Raw genomic sequence first — 15,455 nt, 5'->3', positions numbered from 1 at the left:
AAAAAAAAAAAAAAAAAAAATGAAATGCCGGATCCACTTTGGTTTCATGTAGAGAAAGGGGTTCAGAGGCTTGGGGAGACTAGAATGTTGGAGTGGATTTGTCATCTAAGACCTACTCTCCCAGAGAGTCCAGAACACAGACTTCTCACCATGACCGTGAGGAATAAGTTTGTGAGGGGAGCCCTGGCATTCTTAAGAGCTCCCTGATTGCTCTTCTCTGTAAGCCAGACCTCAGGGTGGGAGCTGCAGTCACCGCAGGTTGGGAAACCTAAATGCAATGGGGGTAATTGGATCAGGGGCGGCAGGGACCAAGTGACAGCATTCAACGCCAAAAGCAAGATGGGCATGGCTGCTGAAGGACCAGCAGATCAGAATTCTCTGACTCCTGCAGACCTGTGGTATTGACCAGTTGATCTAGTTGGCTGGATCGTGGTGTTCCTAGAAGTGAAACAGGAAGCCTCCTCAATTCCGTTTTTTGGGCAGGGGGCACACCATTGAGTCTTGTGGAATTTTAGTTCCTCTGCCAGGGATTGAATCCTGGCCCTCGGCAGTGAGAGCACGGAGTCCTAACCACTAGAACGCCAGGGAAGTCCCTACTCAATTCTTGAAGTGTCAAAGCAGAAGAGTTCTAGGTCAAGAGAACAAAACTCTAACCTGAATCATAAAAGCAGGCCCGGCCTGCTTGAGCCAGACTTGAGCCAGTTTACAGACCCAGAAGCCCTTGAATGAAGAGGAGGCCAGGTCCCCTTGAAGAAGGACTGTGGCATGCTGCCAAAAATGTATACTGTTAATCATTGGCCCAGCCTTCTCCAAAGGAGATCACTGTATGTTGGGCACAAGGAAATAATCAGAACCTTCAGGAACCACTGGACACGGGCTCTGAACTGACACTGATTCCAGGGGCCCAAACATCCTGGGGCCCACAGTCAGAGTATGGACGTCGGGTGATCAGTGGAGTTTGGCCTCAGGTCCACTCATAGTGAGCCCAGTGGGCCCCTGAACCCATCCGGTGGTTGCTTCCCTAGGTCCAAAATGCACAATTGGAATAGACATAATCACATAGCAGGCAGAATCCCTACGAAGTCTGGCTTCCTCCTTGGCTGGGGGAGAGCCAGGAGGACTTCTCATTTTTCAGTTGAATCGGTTCAGCTCAGTGTTCTTCTAGCCACCCGGCCATCGGGCTAGATACCTCTTTCTTAAGTAGGCTTCCCGCTTGGCCAATGGCTGTCCTGTAACTCCAGTCGCCCACCAATCAGCAGGCCTGGAGCGGGCTGTCCACGCATCCTCCCCAGCGCCTCATATCTGCATCCCCGTATCTCTGCATCCCGGGGGGCCTGTGGGAGTGAATCATGGGGGCGGGGTGGGCTCTGGTGGTGGAAGCCTGTGGAGGATCACGGGCAAGTTCCTGTGAGCTGATGTAAGAGGGCAGTGGGGCTGTCTGGGGAGGAAGGAGCAGCTCTGTGTCTGCCGAGGGTGCTTCGCTCTATATTAAGAGCTCAGTACATCTGTTCCTGGGAGAAGCTTGTGGTCATGGAAATCTGGGAGCTAGAAGATGTTCCAGTCCAGTGAGATCTGACCACTCCTTGTGCAGCTGACATCCCCTGGGTGTATTTGCTCACCCGATGGTAGGGGTGTCATAGCAAGCTGTAACCGCCCCCCAGCCCTGCGACCGAGTGCATTCTCCAGTCTGACGTGGGAGTGTCATGGGAAAGAAGCTGGAGGCTGTGTCCTCAAGTGCAGGGCCCTTCCAGGGAGTGGGGAGGGGCAATGGCTCTTGGAATTATTAACAGTCCTCCTATGTAGTCCTGTGCTCTGTCTGTAGCTAGGTTGAGCACACATCCTGAATTTTCCAAGACAGTCCTTTTTTCAAAAAAATAAAATTGGGTGACGGGGGCCTCTCCGCGTGGCTTGTGGGATCTTAGTTCCCTAACCAGGGATTGAACCTGGGCCACGGCAGTGAAAGCACCGAGTCCTAACTACTGGACCGCCAAGGAACTCCCAAGATAGTCCTTTTTCAAAGATTCTGTGTCATTGCACCCACAGGTACAGTAGAATTACTACCAGTAGCAATTTTTGATTAAGGAAAGATATCAGCAGCATCTGTAGGGTTTTTCCTTCCTCTTTGTTCATATCCCATTCACTCTGAGACAAAGCAGAAACTTCCAGGGCTGCTGGACCAGCAGGGACAGGACCCTGCTTCTGCCCATCTGGGGCCAACTTGCCCTGGGCGGCCCCTCCTCTGAGCAGTCCAGCAGTGATGCTTGTCCAGTTCTCCCTGGCATCTCACTGGATTCCGCCAATCCGGGATGAGCACGGAGACCTCAAAGACCTGGGACAGCATGAGAGGACAGGGTGTCCTCCCCGCCCTCCTCCTTTTCGAATCCCGCCATCATTCAAGGCCCAGTTCAAACCTACTCTTCCTTGAAGTCGTCCACCATCTCTCTTCTCTCATCTTTCTTTTTTTTCCTTTAACCAGTACAGTTTTTATTTATTTATTTGATAGACACTTAGGCAGCCCTTCCAAGTGCCGGGCACTGTGGTTAAGTGCTTTATAAGAATTAACTCATTTAACGATCCTAAAAATCTGATGAAGTAGATCCCTCTGCTGCATCTGATCTGGAGATGGGGAAACTGAGGCACAGTGACATTTCTGTTAACCAATTCATTACCTACTGGTTGGTTATCATTTTAGAAAAAACTTTGACTCACCTTGATCCGTATTCTGCCTTCCAAAAAACAAAACCATAAAAACACACAACACAGGCTAAGAGCTTACCTAGGATATGGTATGGAGACAACCTCAGCCTCACTGACTCCTGGGTGAAGAATTTTTTTTTTAAAGGATAAAGATGGTAATTTAATAATGATAAAGGGGTTAACTCATCAAGAGGACATAACAATCTGAAATGTTTATGCACCGAATAACAGCTCTTCAAAACACATGAAGTAAAAACCGACAGAACTGCAAGGAGAAATAGACAAACCCACAATTATAGCTGGTGATTTCAGTTCTACTCTCTCAATAATTTATAGAACGAGTAAGGGTATAGAAGACCTAAACAACGCTATCACCCAATTTGACCTGTTTGGCTTTTAGAGAACACTCCACTCAACAACAGCACTATGCAAACTTTTTTCAAGTACACATTCAAACAAAACATAGCCTAGCTAGAGCATAAAATACGCCTGGACCATAAATTACGTCTCAATACATTTAAAATGATTCAAGTCATACAAAGCGTATTCTGTGAACATGATGGAATTATGTTAGAAATCAATAACAGAAAGATATCTAGAAAATTCGCAAGTACTGGAAACTGTATGCCCAGTTCTAAATAACCCTTCTGTCATAAAAGTAATCAAAAGGTAAATTAAAAAGTATTTTGGCCTGAATTAAAATGAAAACACAGTATCTCAAAATACTTAGAGGGAAATGTATACTCCTGTACTGGAAAAGAAGAAAGGTATCAAATCAATGACATCAGCTTTCACTCTAAGAAACTAAAAAAAAAAGAGCAGATCTGTGGCTGAGTTTCATCACCATTATAATTTCCATGACGAAACCAAGTCTACTTTGATTCAGCAGAGGGGGTAATTTAAGTCTGTTCTCGTTGCTTCTCGTTGGATTCACATCTTTAATTTTGTCTATCAATGGGAGAGAGTTTCACACTCAACTTGTCCTGCTAATTGACAAAGGGAAATAAAGGCAGGGGACAACAAGTCAGCATGCTGAAGATATCTGAAGAATTTGGGTGACCAACCCTTCTGATTGCCCAGGACTGAGGGGTTTCCTGGGACCAGGGGTCCCATCTCTTTTATTTATTTATTTATCTATCTATTGAAGTATAGTTGATTTGCGATATTCTGTTAGTTTCAGGTGTACAACGAAGTGGTTCGGTTATATATATATTCTTTTATATATAACTTTTCTTCATATATACATATAAAACTGAAGATTATTTTCCATTATAGGTTATTACAGCATACTGAATATAGTTCCCTGTGCTATACAGTAGGTCCTTGTTTTTTATCTACTTTATATATAGTCGTGTGTATCTGTTAATCCCAAATCGTAATTTATCCCTCCCCCCTTTCCCCTTTGGTAACCATAAGTTTGTTTTCTATGTCCGTTGAGTCTGTTTCTGTTTTGTATATGAGTTCATTTGTATTATTTGTTTAGATTCCACATATAAGTGATACCATATAATATTGGGTTGGCCAAAAATTTCGTTTGGGTTTTTCCATAACATCTTGTCTTTCCCTGTCTGACTTACTTCACTTAGTGTGATAATCTCTAGGTCCATCCATGTCGCTGCAAATGGCAATATGTCATTCTTCTTTTATGGCTGATATTCCGTTGTATTTGTCTCTCTTAGATCCCTTTCTGCATTTTGTATCTGTAGACTTTAGTATTATCTCACTACACTCGGTTAGTCCCTTGTCTTCTAGAATGCGAGCTTCCCGTGGGCAGGAGGCCACCACTGCCCTTCCTGGTCCTGCTCCGCGGTGCCCAGCGCGGGCCCAGCATGACCAAGGGTTCAGTGAGTGCCGGCAGGTGCACCCTGCAGAGCTCTCTCTGGAGTAGGACTGAATCCCAAGAGCAGGGACCGTGCCTCTCTGGTCCCACCACCAGATCCCCAGCAGCTGGCACAATGGCTGGTCCAATGCCCAGTTGTGGAAGAAGGGAGGGGTGGGCACCATGATGCCTTGGTCACCTGCCCCGTCTTACCTTCTGCAGAATGTTTGCCGCCCGCAAGAAGCAGCGCTATTGGCCATTCTCCATGGACTGCACAGGCACGGAAGCCCACATCTCCAGCTGCAGGCTGGGTCCTCAGGTGTCGCTGGACCCCGTCAAGAATGTCACCTGTGAGAATGGGCTGCCGGCCGTGGTGAGTTGTGTGCCTGGCCAGGTCTTCAGCCCTGATGGACCCTCAAGATTCCGGAAAGCCTACAAGCCAGAGGTGAGGATGGGGCAGGTGATTTGGCCACTTGGCACCTGAGGGGGAGGCCTGGTGGTTAAGGGAGCAGAGAGGGACCCCCAAGAGACAGCAAGGAAATGAAGACCACTTTTCTAGAGGGCAGGAAGGCAGAGGACACCCGTCAGGGCCAGCCTCTCCGATAGATGCCACCTCTAGGGTGTGACAAGAAGCTGAGCCCCTGCCCCTAATCATTAGCACCCGTACCTGTCCTTCCACTGCTGCTCTATTCTGAGGCCAGCGTCCCCTTTGTGGGGGAAAGATACACTGGAGAGGAACATGACTCATTACTGACGTCACAGGCTCCGTGTGGACCGCATGAAGGGTGGGAGTGGCCACCTGGGGCTCCTGCACAATTCCCAGAGGAATCAAGCATCCTGGAGCCTTTGGAAAAACGATCCAACCGTCAAAAGCACGTGAAATCAGCAACTTTCCAACAAGTTTTGGTTTATTCTGCAACAGAAATGGTCACAATTTTTAAAAGCTGTCACCGTGATAGTAAATGGAAACGTGCCATCACCACGTCTGTGTTATCTGTACCCGTTATCACGTTATACGTTTGTGAACCAGCCAGTGTGTGTGCATGTGGGTGTATTCAAGAGATGTCAGTGTACGTCTGTTCACATCAATTACATCCCCACTTCAACTGACTGATTCCTTAGGACAAGCGAACTAGCCCAACCATTGGCAGCCTTGACACATCCTCTGAAGACGAGAAAGTGCACTATTCTGTCTTCCCTTGAAAATCTTAGGCAGCTTTTCTATTTCCTACGCTCCTCTTTTCATGTATCCGCAAAGTGTCTCTGTGATTTGCATACTCTGAAAACTGCTAATACGGGCCGGTGGGTGGGAAGAGCACCTGGAAAGAGCAGAGGGATGGGTAGGAAAGAGAGCTAATCATTTAGTAGAGATTGATTCCCTGTATCAGATGAAACCTAATTACTTGGCAATCAGTCCTCTGGGCCAGGACAGGTTCCAAGTCAGCTCCGATTGCATTAGGGGTTAAGACGAGAGAGTAAACTCTGATGGGAGCAGATGGTGTGTCAGGCGGGTCCAGGTAGGGGGGTGGAGTGGAAGGCAGGAGTAGCAACCCCTCCCCAAGCCGAGGCAGCCTCATTCCGTGTCTACTGTCCCTTCTCCATGTCTCTCCCCCTATCTACCCCCCTGCCCTCTCCAATCTCTCCTGTCCTGCTCTCCTGACCTGCTCTTGGACAGGGGCTGATAACACTCATCCAGTGGAATCGAGAAACCCGGGCAGGAGCCAGTAAGCCACACTGGGTGCCCCCTCCCAGGCTGGGGTGGCATATTTGGACAAAAGAAGAACCCTTAAACAAAAGGAGTGAAGTGAACACAGCAAGCCCAGGCATCAACCGGAGGGTGTGGGAACTCTTTGGGGCGTCTTCCTGGCACTTCCGTCCGGAAGCCAGCCCTGTCCCCCTCAGTCCCCACCAGGGCCTCCAAACTGCACAGACCTGACCACACATCACACGTGTGCAGCCAGGCCACACAGGCATGCCTGCAGCCCCTCACTCCCCCCACCCACTGCCACGTGATTTGATAGCCACATCCTTTCTACAGCCTCAGCCTGAGCCTCTGAGCTTTCCTCATGTGTCATCCAGAATACCAGGTCCTACTGTTTTGGAATTCCTCTTACTGTGTGGTTGAAAGCAAAGGAATCAAGCTCATACCAAACCAATTCCAAAAAAAAGAGCAGGCAAGGCTTACATCATATTTTCCCTTGGTTTCTTTCTTTCTTCCAGGGCCAGCTGACTCATCCTGGCCTCTGCTAGATAGGGTAAGGTTATCTGGGACTCTGCCTTACGCCTGAGTCACGGATGGTCCGCTGCATGGGAAGGGGGCCCTGACATCCAGCTAGAGAGCTTAGGAAAGGAAATGGGGGAAGGGAGAGGTCATGGTTCTGCAACAGTCAGGGGCTGGGGCCAGCAGTTGTATTTGTCTTGTTTTCTAAAGCTAGACTAAAGTTTCTCGAAGCCAGTGTGGGGTTTGCACCCCTCCCTGTCCCTCTTTTCTTCTCCCTCTAGTGCCAGGGTCTGTCCCTGAGGTCTGTGAATCTGGGTGGGGACCTTGGCTGGAGGATGGAGACACAGGCTCTTGTTTGATGCCTTGGCCCTCGAGATGACTGCTGTATGTTAATGCTTGAAAAACACCACCTCCAGCCAGGCCTGCCTCGTCCAGACCATCAGTGGGTGCGATGAAGGGAGTCCGGGGCTGTGGACTGCACAGGCCAGAGTAGAACAATGACTCTGGTCTGATCCAACACACACAGAAGGGCTGCACAGTCACCCCTTACTCCTTCTGTATTGAATCAAATGGCATCAGCAGTAACTCAGAGCCTCACAGCCTTCTGAGGTCCCCACCCCAGCACACCACACACACACATGCATGCACAGAAACGGATGCAAAGCAGGGTATGTGGGCAGATGGAGTCAGATGACCCGTCTCCCATCTTGTAAGGTGTAATCCAACGGGATTAGGATGCTGCTGGAGAGCAGGTCTTACTCCCGTGCAGTTAAATAAGCCCCATAAGGTGATTAAGGCTTCCAGGCTGTCAGTGAGCAAGTAGGCATAGCTAAACTATAACCACCTACTCTCTGCATATCTGGTGGGGCTGCATCTTCTGAAGAGTTGGGCTGATCTAGACGTGGAGTAGAATCGGAGTGGCGCAGCTGGAGTGGTGACGGGACCGATGTGGGACGTCACCAGTGGGAGGCTCCCCACCCCCGTGCCACGGCCCATCCCCAAGTCTTGGCCGCCTCAGTGGGGCCCCGCCCGCTCACTCTCCGTCTTCTCTCTCCTGCCTCTCATCCGCCTGCAGAGCAGGATCCTTGTGGTTGGTCCGTTTTAGCGCCCTGGAACCTCCCCCGGGGCTAGACCACAGCACGCTGTTACAAGCAGGATAGAGCTATGATCCATTTGGAGTCTGCAGACTTTGGGGGTAGGAGGTTCTTTCTGTAGCTCTGAAGCTTGAGGTTGTGGAGTGAGGGGGTGGAGGGAAGTGTTGGTGTTAAGGTCGTCGAGCAAGTATGGGGTGGGGTGATCAGCTGATGAGGGCCCCTGATGGGCTCCCCAGTGGTCCAGGACGAAAGGTCCACGAGAAGGCTGCAAAGGGAGCGCACCGCCGAGCCGACCACACAGATTGAGCATGCGCGCCTCCACCCCTCCGCGGGCACACACACAGATCGAGCGCTGTCGGCTCCTAGCCGGCCCCGGGTGCCGGCCCCGGGTTGGGAGTGGGGAGGGGCTGGGAAAGGAGGGGAGTGAGCTGCACTCAGCAGGACCGTGTGTCTCTTCAGCAACCCCTGGTGCGGTTGAGAGGAGGTGCCAATGTCGGGGAGGGCCGCGTGGAGGTGCTCAAGAACGGAGAATGGGGTACCGTCTGCGACGACAAGTGGGACCTGGTGTCCGCCAGCGTGGTCTGCAGAGAGCTGGGCTTCGGGAGCGCCAAAGAGGCCATCACAGGCTCCCGGCTGGGGCAAGGTAAGGCGTGGGGAGGACGTTCTGTGGGCTCTCTTCACGGAAAGTGTCACATGGGGAGTCCGGTGGGGGCTGGCTGGCCTCATCCTTTCCAGGCTCTTCCTGCTTTGCCTCCTCCCTCCAGCAGCTGCTTCTCTGTTAGACAATCCCAGGCCTCTCCCCAGGCAGTTGGAGCTGGAAGGGCCTTAGGGAATATTGAGTGCCCATTTTATGGATTTGGAAGCCGAGACCTAGAGAAGGAAGTAAACGACCAAGATGAGACAGCATATTAGCACCCAATGAATATTCTAGTGGAGGTCTACCCAACTCCTGACCCAATGCTCCCCACAGCCCCTCTGAAAAAGCTGGAATTTCCAGGTCCTTCCCCCAGGAGAAGACCTCAGAATTGATGAGGCTATGGACCACCCCGGGCACAAAAGAATCCTGCATGTCATCTTACTTTTCCACCCTGAGTTAGCACCACAAACGTTCTCTCCCTGCTGCCAGAGACTGGGAACAGGATGCACTGCTCCCCATGTCATGAGGTGCTAACAAAAGAAGGGGCCTGGTTTTTATTAAGTGTCTCAAACAAATCTTTCCTCTGAGCAAAGAACAAGAGTATAGGAGGCTTTCAAGCAGGTCACCCTGTTGAGAGGAAGGCTGTCAACATGACATGGCAACACAACAGATAACTTCCCCTCCCGACCCCCATGAAGACCAGTGCCCCGTGCCAGCCCTGGTCCTGCAGAGGGTGGGGTCTTTGGCGCAAACAGACTCTGCAGCCCAGCGAGCGTCCAGCGCCCCACCCCACCCCACCCAGGGGGACTTTGTGTGTTGATCAAAGGAAACCAGTCATCTGCAGGAATCTTTTCAGTGTTGACCCCCAGGGAGGCTGCTGCAGACCGGGGGCTGCTGTGGTTGGGAGGGAGTGGGGAGGGAGGAGAGTGGGCTGCAGACGAGGGTGGGCTGTCCTATCCCGTGAGGAGAGGATGTCTCCACACTGTCAGAAATAACACCATCACCCCACAGAAAGGAGTATGGTGAGGTCATTGGCCACAACCTGGAGGAAACAACAGCCCAGTGGACCCTAGAGACAGTCTTGGAATCATAGATGGCGCTGCTACAGAAGAACTCAGAGGTCATCTCGTACAACAGATGAGGAATCTGAGGCTCTGGAGAGCGAGCCTGAGGTCACACCTATAGTTAGTGGCAGAGAAAGATTGAAACTCGAGTCTTCTAACTCTCAGATGTGGGCTTCTCCCTTCTACCCACCTGTCTCAGCCTGCTCACATTCAGAGCATCTCTACCTCCAGTCCCTGCGAGCTTCCTGGGGTCTACTGAAGTTTGAGGGTCTAGGGTGGACTAGAACGTTGCTTCGTGCCAGCTGTCAGTGACCCAGTGACAATCTTTCCCCTCCCCTGTCGTGGTGAGCTCTTTGCGGTTCCCTTGAATCTCGAATATTCCCACAGTCCATTGTCCTAATTGGCTAACGTGTTGGTTTGTGGTCTCCCCAGGCCTACAGGACAAAGACCACTCATTCTGAGGAGGAAACAAGCCCCAGATGACATAAACATTCCATTTATCATGGGTGTGTGCTATTTGACCTAATTATTTCAGTGCCCAGAGCAGCCAAAATTTTCCCAGGGCCCACGGGGCTCTGGGAGAAAGAGACATTTGGCATTTTCAATGCTGTCCTTGAAAGAACCATTGGATGATTTATCATCTCCTGCCACATTGGGCAGGTCAACTCTGGTAGGCAGAAAGGGAAAAGTCCACATTTGATGTCAAGCCACAGAGCGGTCAGGGTCCATCCTCAGCCCTGCCTCTAGCTGGTGGACCAAGTTACCACACCCGCAGCGAGGGTAGTGCAAGGGCAAGTGCTGAGGGGCGGGCAGTCTGAGTCCTGGTCCTGGCCCTGCCACCTACACGCTCGGTGAGCTTGAGCAACCTTCTGGGTCTCAGATCCTTCCCTGGATTCACGGTGTCTGAGGTTCTGTCTGTCCAGCCTCCTGGGATTCTGAGACCTGTTCTTATCAGCAGCATGGATGTTAGGTCAGAGTCAGGCACTGTGCTTTGTGTTCTGAGATCCCCTGTACACATCTGAACTCCAGCTGCCTGTTCACACAACTGGCTCCCACCATGCCTGGCTCATAGTCTTCTGGAGACATTCATTTTATCAGGAATGAATGAATGAGGGACTTCCCTGGCAGTCCAGTGGTTAGGACTCCACGCTTCCACTGCAGGGGGCATGGGTTGGATCCCACAAGCCTCGCGGTGTGGCCAAAAAAAAAAAAAAAAGGAATGAATTAGTTCCAGTTGCATAAGTAGGGTGAGCTGAACAAACACTTGGTAAAGAAATTCCAACACTCCAGACCCACGCTGTCCAACAGACATATAATGTGCGCCACATATGTAATGTTAACATTTTCTAGTAGCCATGTAAAGAACAAATAAAAAGAAACAGATGAAATTCATTTTAATAATCTATTTTCCTTAATATTATATATAATATTTCCAAAATATTATGATTTCAACATGTAATCAATATAAATGCTCTTGATGAGATAGTTCACAGGTAGGGTACTGACTCTCTGAAATGCAGGATGCGTTTTGCACTTACAGCCCATCTTGGTCTGGATTGGCCACATTCCAAGGGCTCGGCGAGGTGGCAGCTGCTGCGCTGGACGGGGCAGCTCCAGAGCAGTGCCTTTCAAACCCTTTTGCTTGAAACCGCCCATCAGAAATACTGACAGCACATGCAAGTAAAGCCGAAACATAAGTCTCTGGAAACAATGCTTGCCTTTATAACATGTAAAAGGCTGGGCGTTGTCCTAGTCTATTCTACTGTGATCTTCAAAATCTGATGGCAACCTGCAGAGTTGTGGGTCCCAAGTCCATAACATCGTTCTAGCAGGTTGGACATGGAGTCATCATCACCGTCACCAACACCATCATCATTACCGCCAGTACCATCATCACTGTCTTCATTGCCATTATCACCATCATCACTACCCCACAGTCATCGAACAAGCCACTGCTCTAACTGGATACTCAAATCCAAGGTTGCTCTGTGTTTCTGAGCCCATCTTAATTCATGAGCTGTGGCCCTGCTTGCTTCAGAGTCTCTGTTGGGGATCTGTATTTTGCATAGCCTTTCTGCTCAGAGCCCTTGGATATCTCCGGCCATAGTGACTGATGTGTCTTTATAAATTTTATAAAATTCCAAGGAATTGGAAGCTTCATCATTTATGAATTTCTGAGGAAATGGAAACTTGGCTCTTACCTGTCACAGTGGGTTGCTCCTGGAATTTAATTTTGGGGCTCAGTGAGCCTAGATACCTCAATTCCTCTGTGAGTCCCCAGCACCTGGCACAGAGGCTGACGTCAGAAGGGACTTAGTGAAGCCAAGGACATCCATTCAGATGCTGCTAGCAACACTTCCTGTTTGCCAGGCTCTTCTTGGGAATTCACAAGGCACACAGACATAGTGCCTGCCCTCGTGGGGCCTCCAACCCAGTGGGAAGGAGACAGACATTGAACAGGGAGGCGCTTGAGTGCAGTGTGAAGCAGGGTGCTCAGTGGAGGCTACCCGAGGGGACCCAGCTTAGATGTGGCCCAGAAAGGTTGTGCCGTCAAAGTGGCATCAAAGCTGAGCCCTGAAGGATGAGCAGGAGTTCGCTGCTGACGAGGGGGAGGAAGAAGGTCCAGGCGGAGGGAAATGCTTGGCTCAATGGAACAGCCAAAGGGAGGCTGGTGTGGCCGAGCTAGGGAGGAGCAGGCAAAGCTGCAACGCTAAGCGGAGGCCTGTCTCTGGTCGGACCATTTGGGGACTGTGGATTTTACCCTGAAGTGCAGTGAGAAGCCATCACAGGGGTTTAAGACAGGGGGTGACATGATTCAATGTGCATAAGAAAAATCTCTTGGGCTGTGCGTGGCAAATATTTTGGACTAAGAAAGCCGGAGGGAGACTAGAGGCTATTTCATTCATCCTACTGGGAGATGACAGGGTTGGACTAGTGTCGTGGTGGCAGAAATGAAAAGCACTGAGATTTGGGGGGAGCGAACAGAACATGGTGAAGGATTGCTTGTCTGTGATAAAGGAGAAGGAGATGGTGCCTCTGGGTTCTACTGAGAACGGCCAGGTAGATGGAGGTGCCACTTCCTGAGATGGGGAGGTGCTGGTGGAAGAACAGACTGGAGAAGGCCCTCCTGCTGGAATTAGAAAGGACAGAAGCAGATGAGTCTTTCAAGAAGTTCTCCCTGAAGGGAAGGAACGTGACAGGCCCGAGGGAGGTGTAGGATCAGGGGAGGGTCATTGTAAAGATGGGAGATTTTTAGCACGTTTGGGTGCTGAGGGACCGACCCGAACCAGAGGAGGCTGGCAAGGACCAGGAGAGAGAGGAGAACGCAGGGCAAGACAGGGTCCAAGGTGGGCTTCCAGGCAGTCAGGAGCTCCCGGAAAGAACTGGACTTGGATCCATCTTGATGGGCTAGACAGAGGAGAGGTGGGTCTGTGAGCTGAGCTGAGCTGAATGCCGGACAGACAGAATTCCCTCTCCCCAGCAGTGGGAGGCTCCCCCTTGTCACCCCGGTGCCTGTAAGAGAAGATTCCCGCATGCACACTAGAGGTCCTTGCTGAATGTCTTCCGTCTGCCCTTACAGCTCCACTCTCCGCCTTGCCCACATGGTCCAGGGTCCTGGGAGGCAGGCTTGGGTGTGGCCAGCTGAGAGCCCTGGGGGAGACTGGAGGTGGGGAGAGTGGAGGGGTCAGGTCTTTACTCTCCTGTGGGCCACTGTGTCCCTCCACGGAGGGTAACGGCTCTTCAAAGTTGGCCTCCCCACATGGCTTTTTTGCTCTCCTGGGCCAGATATTGGCACCCTCCTTTTACTCCTGCAGGCCTGGGGGTGGCCTCTGTGCCCCAGGGTTATTAGCCCACAAGTACTGGACTGTCCACTGTGATTTTGTGATTTCCCCACGCTCTGTCCATACCTTTATTTTTAAAATCTCTTTCTCTAACTCAGATCATCCAATTTGAGAATGCCATCTCTTTCCTGCGGGGAGCCTGACTGCACAATGACAGTCACCCCTTTCGGATTCATCAGTGCATGGAATGTTGTCCTCTAGTCCAACCCCTTTATTTCAGTGAGAAAACGATATTCAGAGAGGCTGAGTTGGTCAAGGTCACACAAGTTAGTAGCAACTTTTGTTTCTTCTCATGGAAGAAATGATTCCCAAGACAAGAAAAAATTCTCTCCAGGTAGAAGAGGCCTGGGTCATCGAGCTGATTATAGGAGGCGGTTGGGAGGATTTTGAGGATGGGAGAGGCATGTTCTTATTGTCTGGAACTTTCTTTCCCATCCTAGAAGCTTTCATAGCCTATGTGCATTTTCCATCCCCAGGGATAGGACCCATCCACCTCAATGAAATCGAGTGCACCGGGAATGAGAAGTCCATCATAGACTGCAAGTTCAATGCTGAGTCTCAGGGCTGCAACCATGAAGAAGATGCTGGTGTGAGATGTAACATCCCCGCCATGGGCTTCCAGAAAAGGGTAAGGAGCCTGGACTCCCAGAGGGAGCTCTGTTATATTTTGGTCACTGAAGCCCCAGAAAATGTAGACCAGATGGCCTCAGTCTAAAGCTTTCCAACAGGTGGTAGAAGGGTGCCCTGATGATGAGCTCAGAAAGTTGTCAGGCTCTGCTGCTCTCACTGTTGGTGACCGTCACCAACAGTGAGAGGAGGAGGGAAATGCAGAGACACACGGATGAGCTCTGCTGGCCTTACTGGCAGATGCTGGGGATCCACTGTGCGCCACGCCCTGCGCTGGGGCTGGACATACAGGGTGATTGTAACTCAGTCCTTCCTGCGAGGGATTCAAGGTCTACAGCACCTGTGGTGCCCTTGGCAGAAGCCCTTTCCAAGAACCCAGAGGAACCACATTACAGCAGGTCTGCGAATCACACAGATCTAAGCACAATACAGATAGTATCTGGGGACCGAAGACTGTGTGTTGGCTTCCAGAGGGAAAGAAAAGGGAACCTTTACAGCGTGATGTCCGAGACACATCCCTCCCTTCCTGAGATGGGGTCTCTAAACACCTGCATCGTGTCCCCTCGTGTGGGTGACCTTTCCCGCAGGGGTAGCCAACGGGATGAACTCCTCTTTGCCAGGAGGTCGTCTATCCAATCCTACAAAAAGGCCCGGTAAACCCTATTTAATGCTCTTCACTAAACCATGAATTTGGTACAGGGCTGGCACATTGGAAGAACTTCTTGAAGGCTTATTTTTTAAATGAGCAAATGCAGACACATCAGGGTACAGAGTGGCTCCCCAGCCAGGTGCCTGCTCTGACAGTGATTCTTGACCTTGGCACCAGCATGTCAAAGGCACCACTGGATCGGTCAGCCACAACAGTTCACCGCCCAATGGGGCCAAAAATGTGAACCCAACAGCCCTCAGCCAAGCTAGGCATTTGCTTGGGGGTAAGCAGGAGCGTGGGCCACAGCCCCACAGCTGCAGGGAGGGCTTGCCGTCTGTAATTGCTGAGCAGCGTTCCAAGAAGGCCATAACAGAGCTGTAAAAGCTGACGTGCCAAGAGTCCCCGTGTGCTGGGGCACCATTCTCTTCAGACAGATCGGACTTGGGTGGAATGGGGTTTTCAATGCAAAGGAAAGACCTAGGCCAAAGAAAGTGAAGTTTTCCAGAAGGGTTTTATGGTGGGTGGAGCTGAGCTTGCCCATGTGGCCGGTCATGCCAGTGGGGGCACCACACTCGCAGCACAAACAGCCCTCGCCCTTTCATGGGCCCTCCAGGCTCTAAAATATAAGCCCAGTGCTCAAGCACAGGGCATGGGAGAGTTGCACGCCTGGATCTGCCGTTTCTATCCCCCGGGAAGGAAAAGAAGGATGTCACCTCTGAAAGAAATCCCTGTGGGCTGTATGAGCCGTCTCCCATGGCAGTGGGCCAGGCTTCTGCAGGGCCTGCCTTGGGGCTCCCAAGGGCAT

At 50.9% G+C, this 15,455-nt stretch overlaps 1 protein-coding gene across 1 annotated transcript in view; it reads left to right on the top strand.

The window, feature by feature from the left end:
• LOXL2 (lysyl oxidase like 2) overlaps positions 1-15,455 on the top strand; it is a 100,046-nt gene that overhangs the window by 54,654 nt on the left and 29,937 nt on the right. The window contains exons 5-7 of the mRNA XM_024747779.1: positions 4,739-4,961; positions 8,291-8,474; positions 13,851-14,002. Of these exons, the coding sequence (XP_024603547.1) occupies positions 4,739-4,961; positions 8,291-8,474; positions 13,851-14,002 (559 nt within the window). The remainder of the gene's footprint in view (positions 1-4,738; positions 4,962-8,290; positions 8,475-13,850; positions 14,003-15,455) is intronic.

This window comes from Neophocaena asiaeorientalis, unplaced genomic scaffold (assembly GCF_003031525.2).
Source record: "Neophocaena asiaeorientalis asiaeorientalis breed wild unplaced genomic scaffold, Neophocaena_asiaeorientalis_V1.1 scaffold429, whole genome shotgun sequence".
NCBI lineage: Eukaryota > Metazoa > Chordata > Mammalia > Artiodactyla > Phocoenidae > Neophocaena > Neophocaena asiaeorientalis.
The sequence above is the reverse complement of the archived record's forward strand: the minus strand, read 5'-3'. Positions and strand labels throughout refer to the sequence as shown.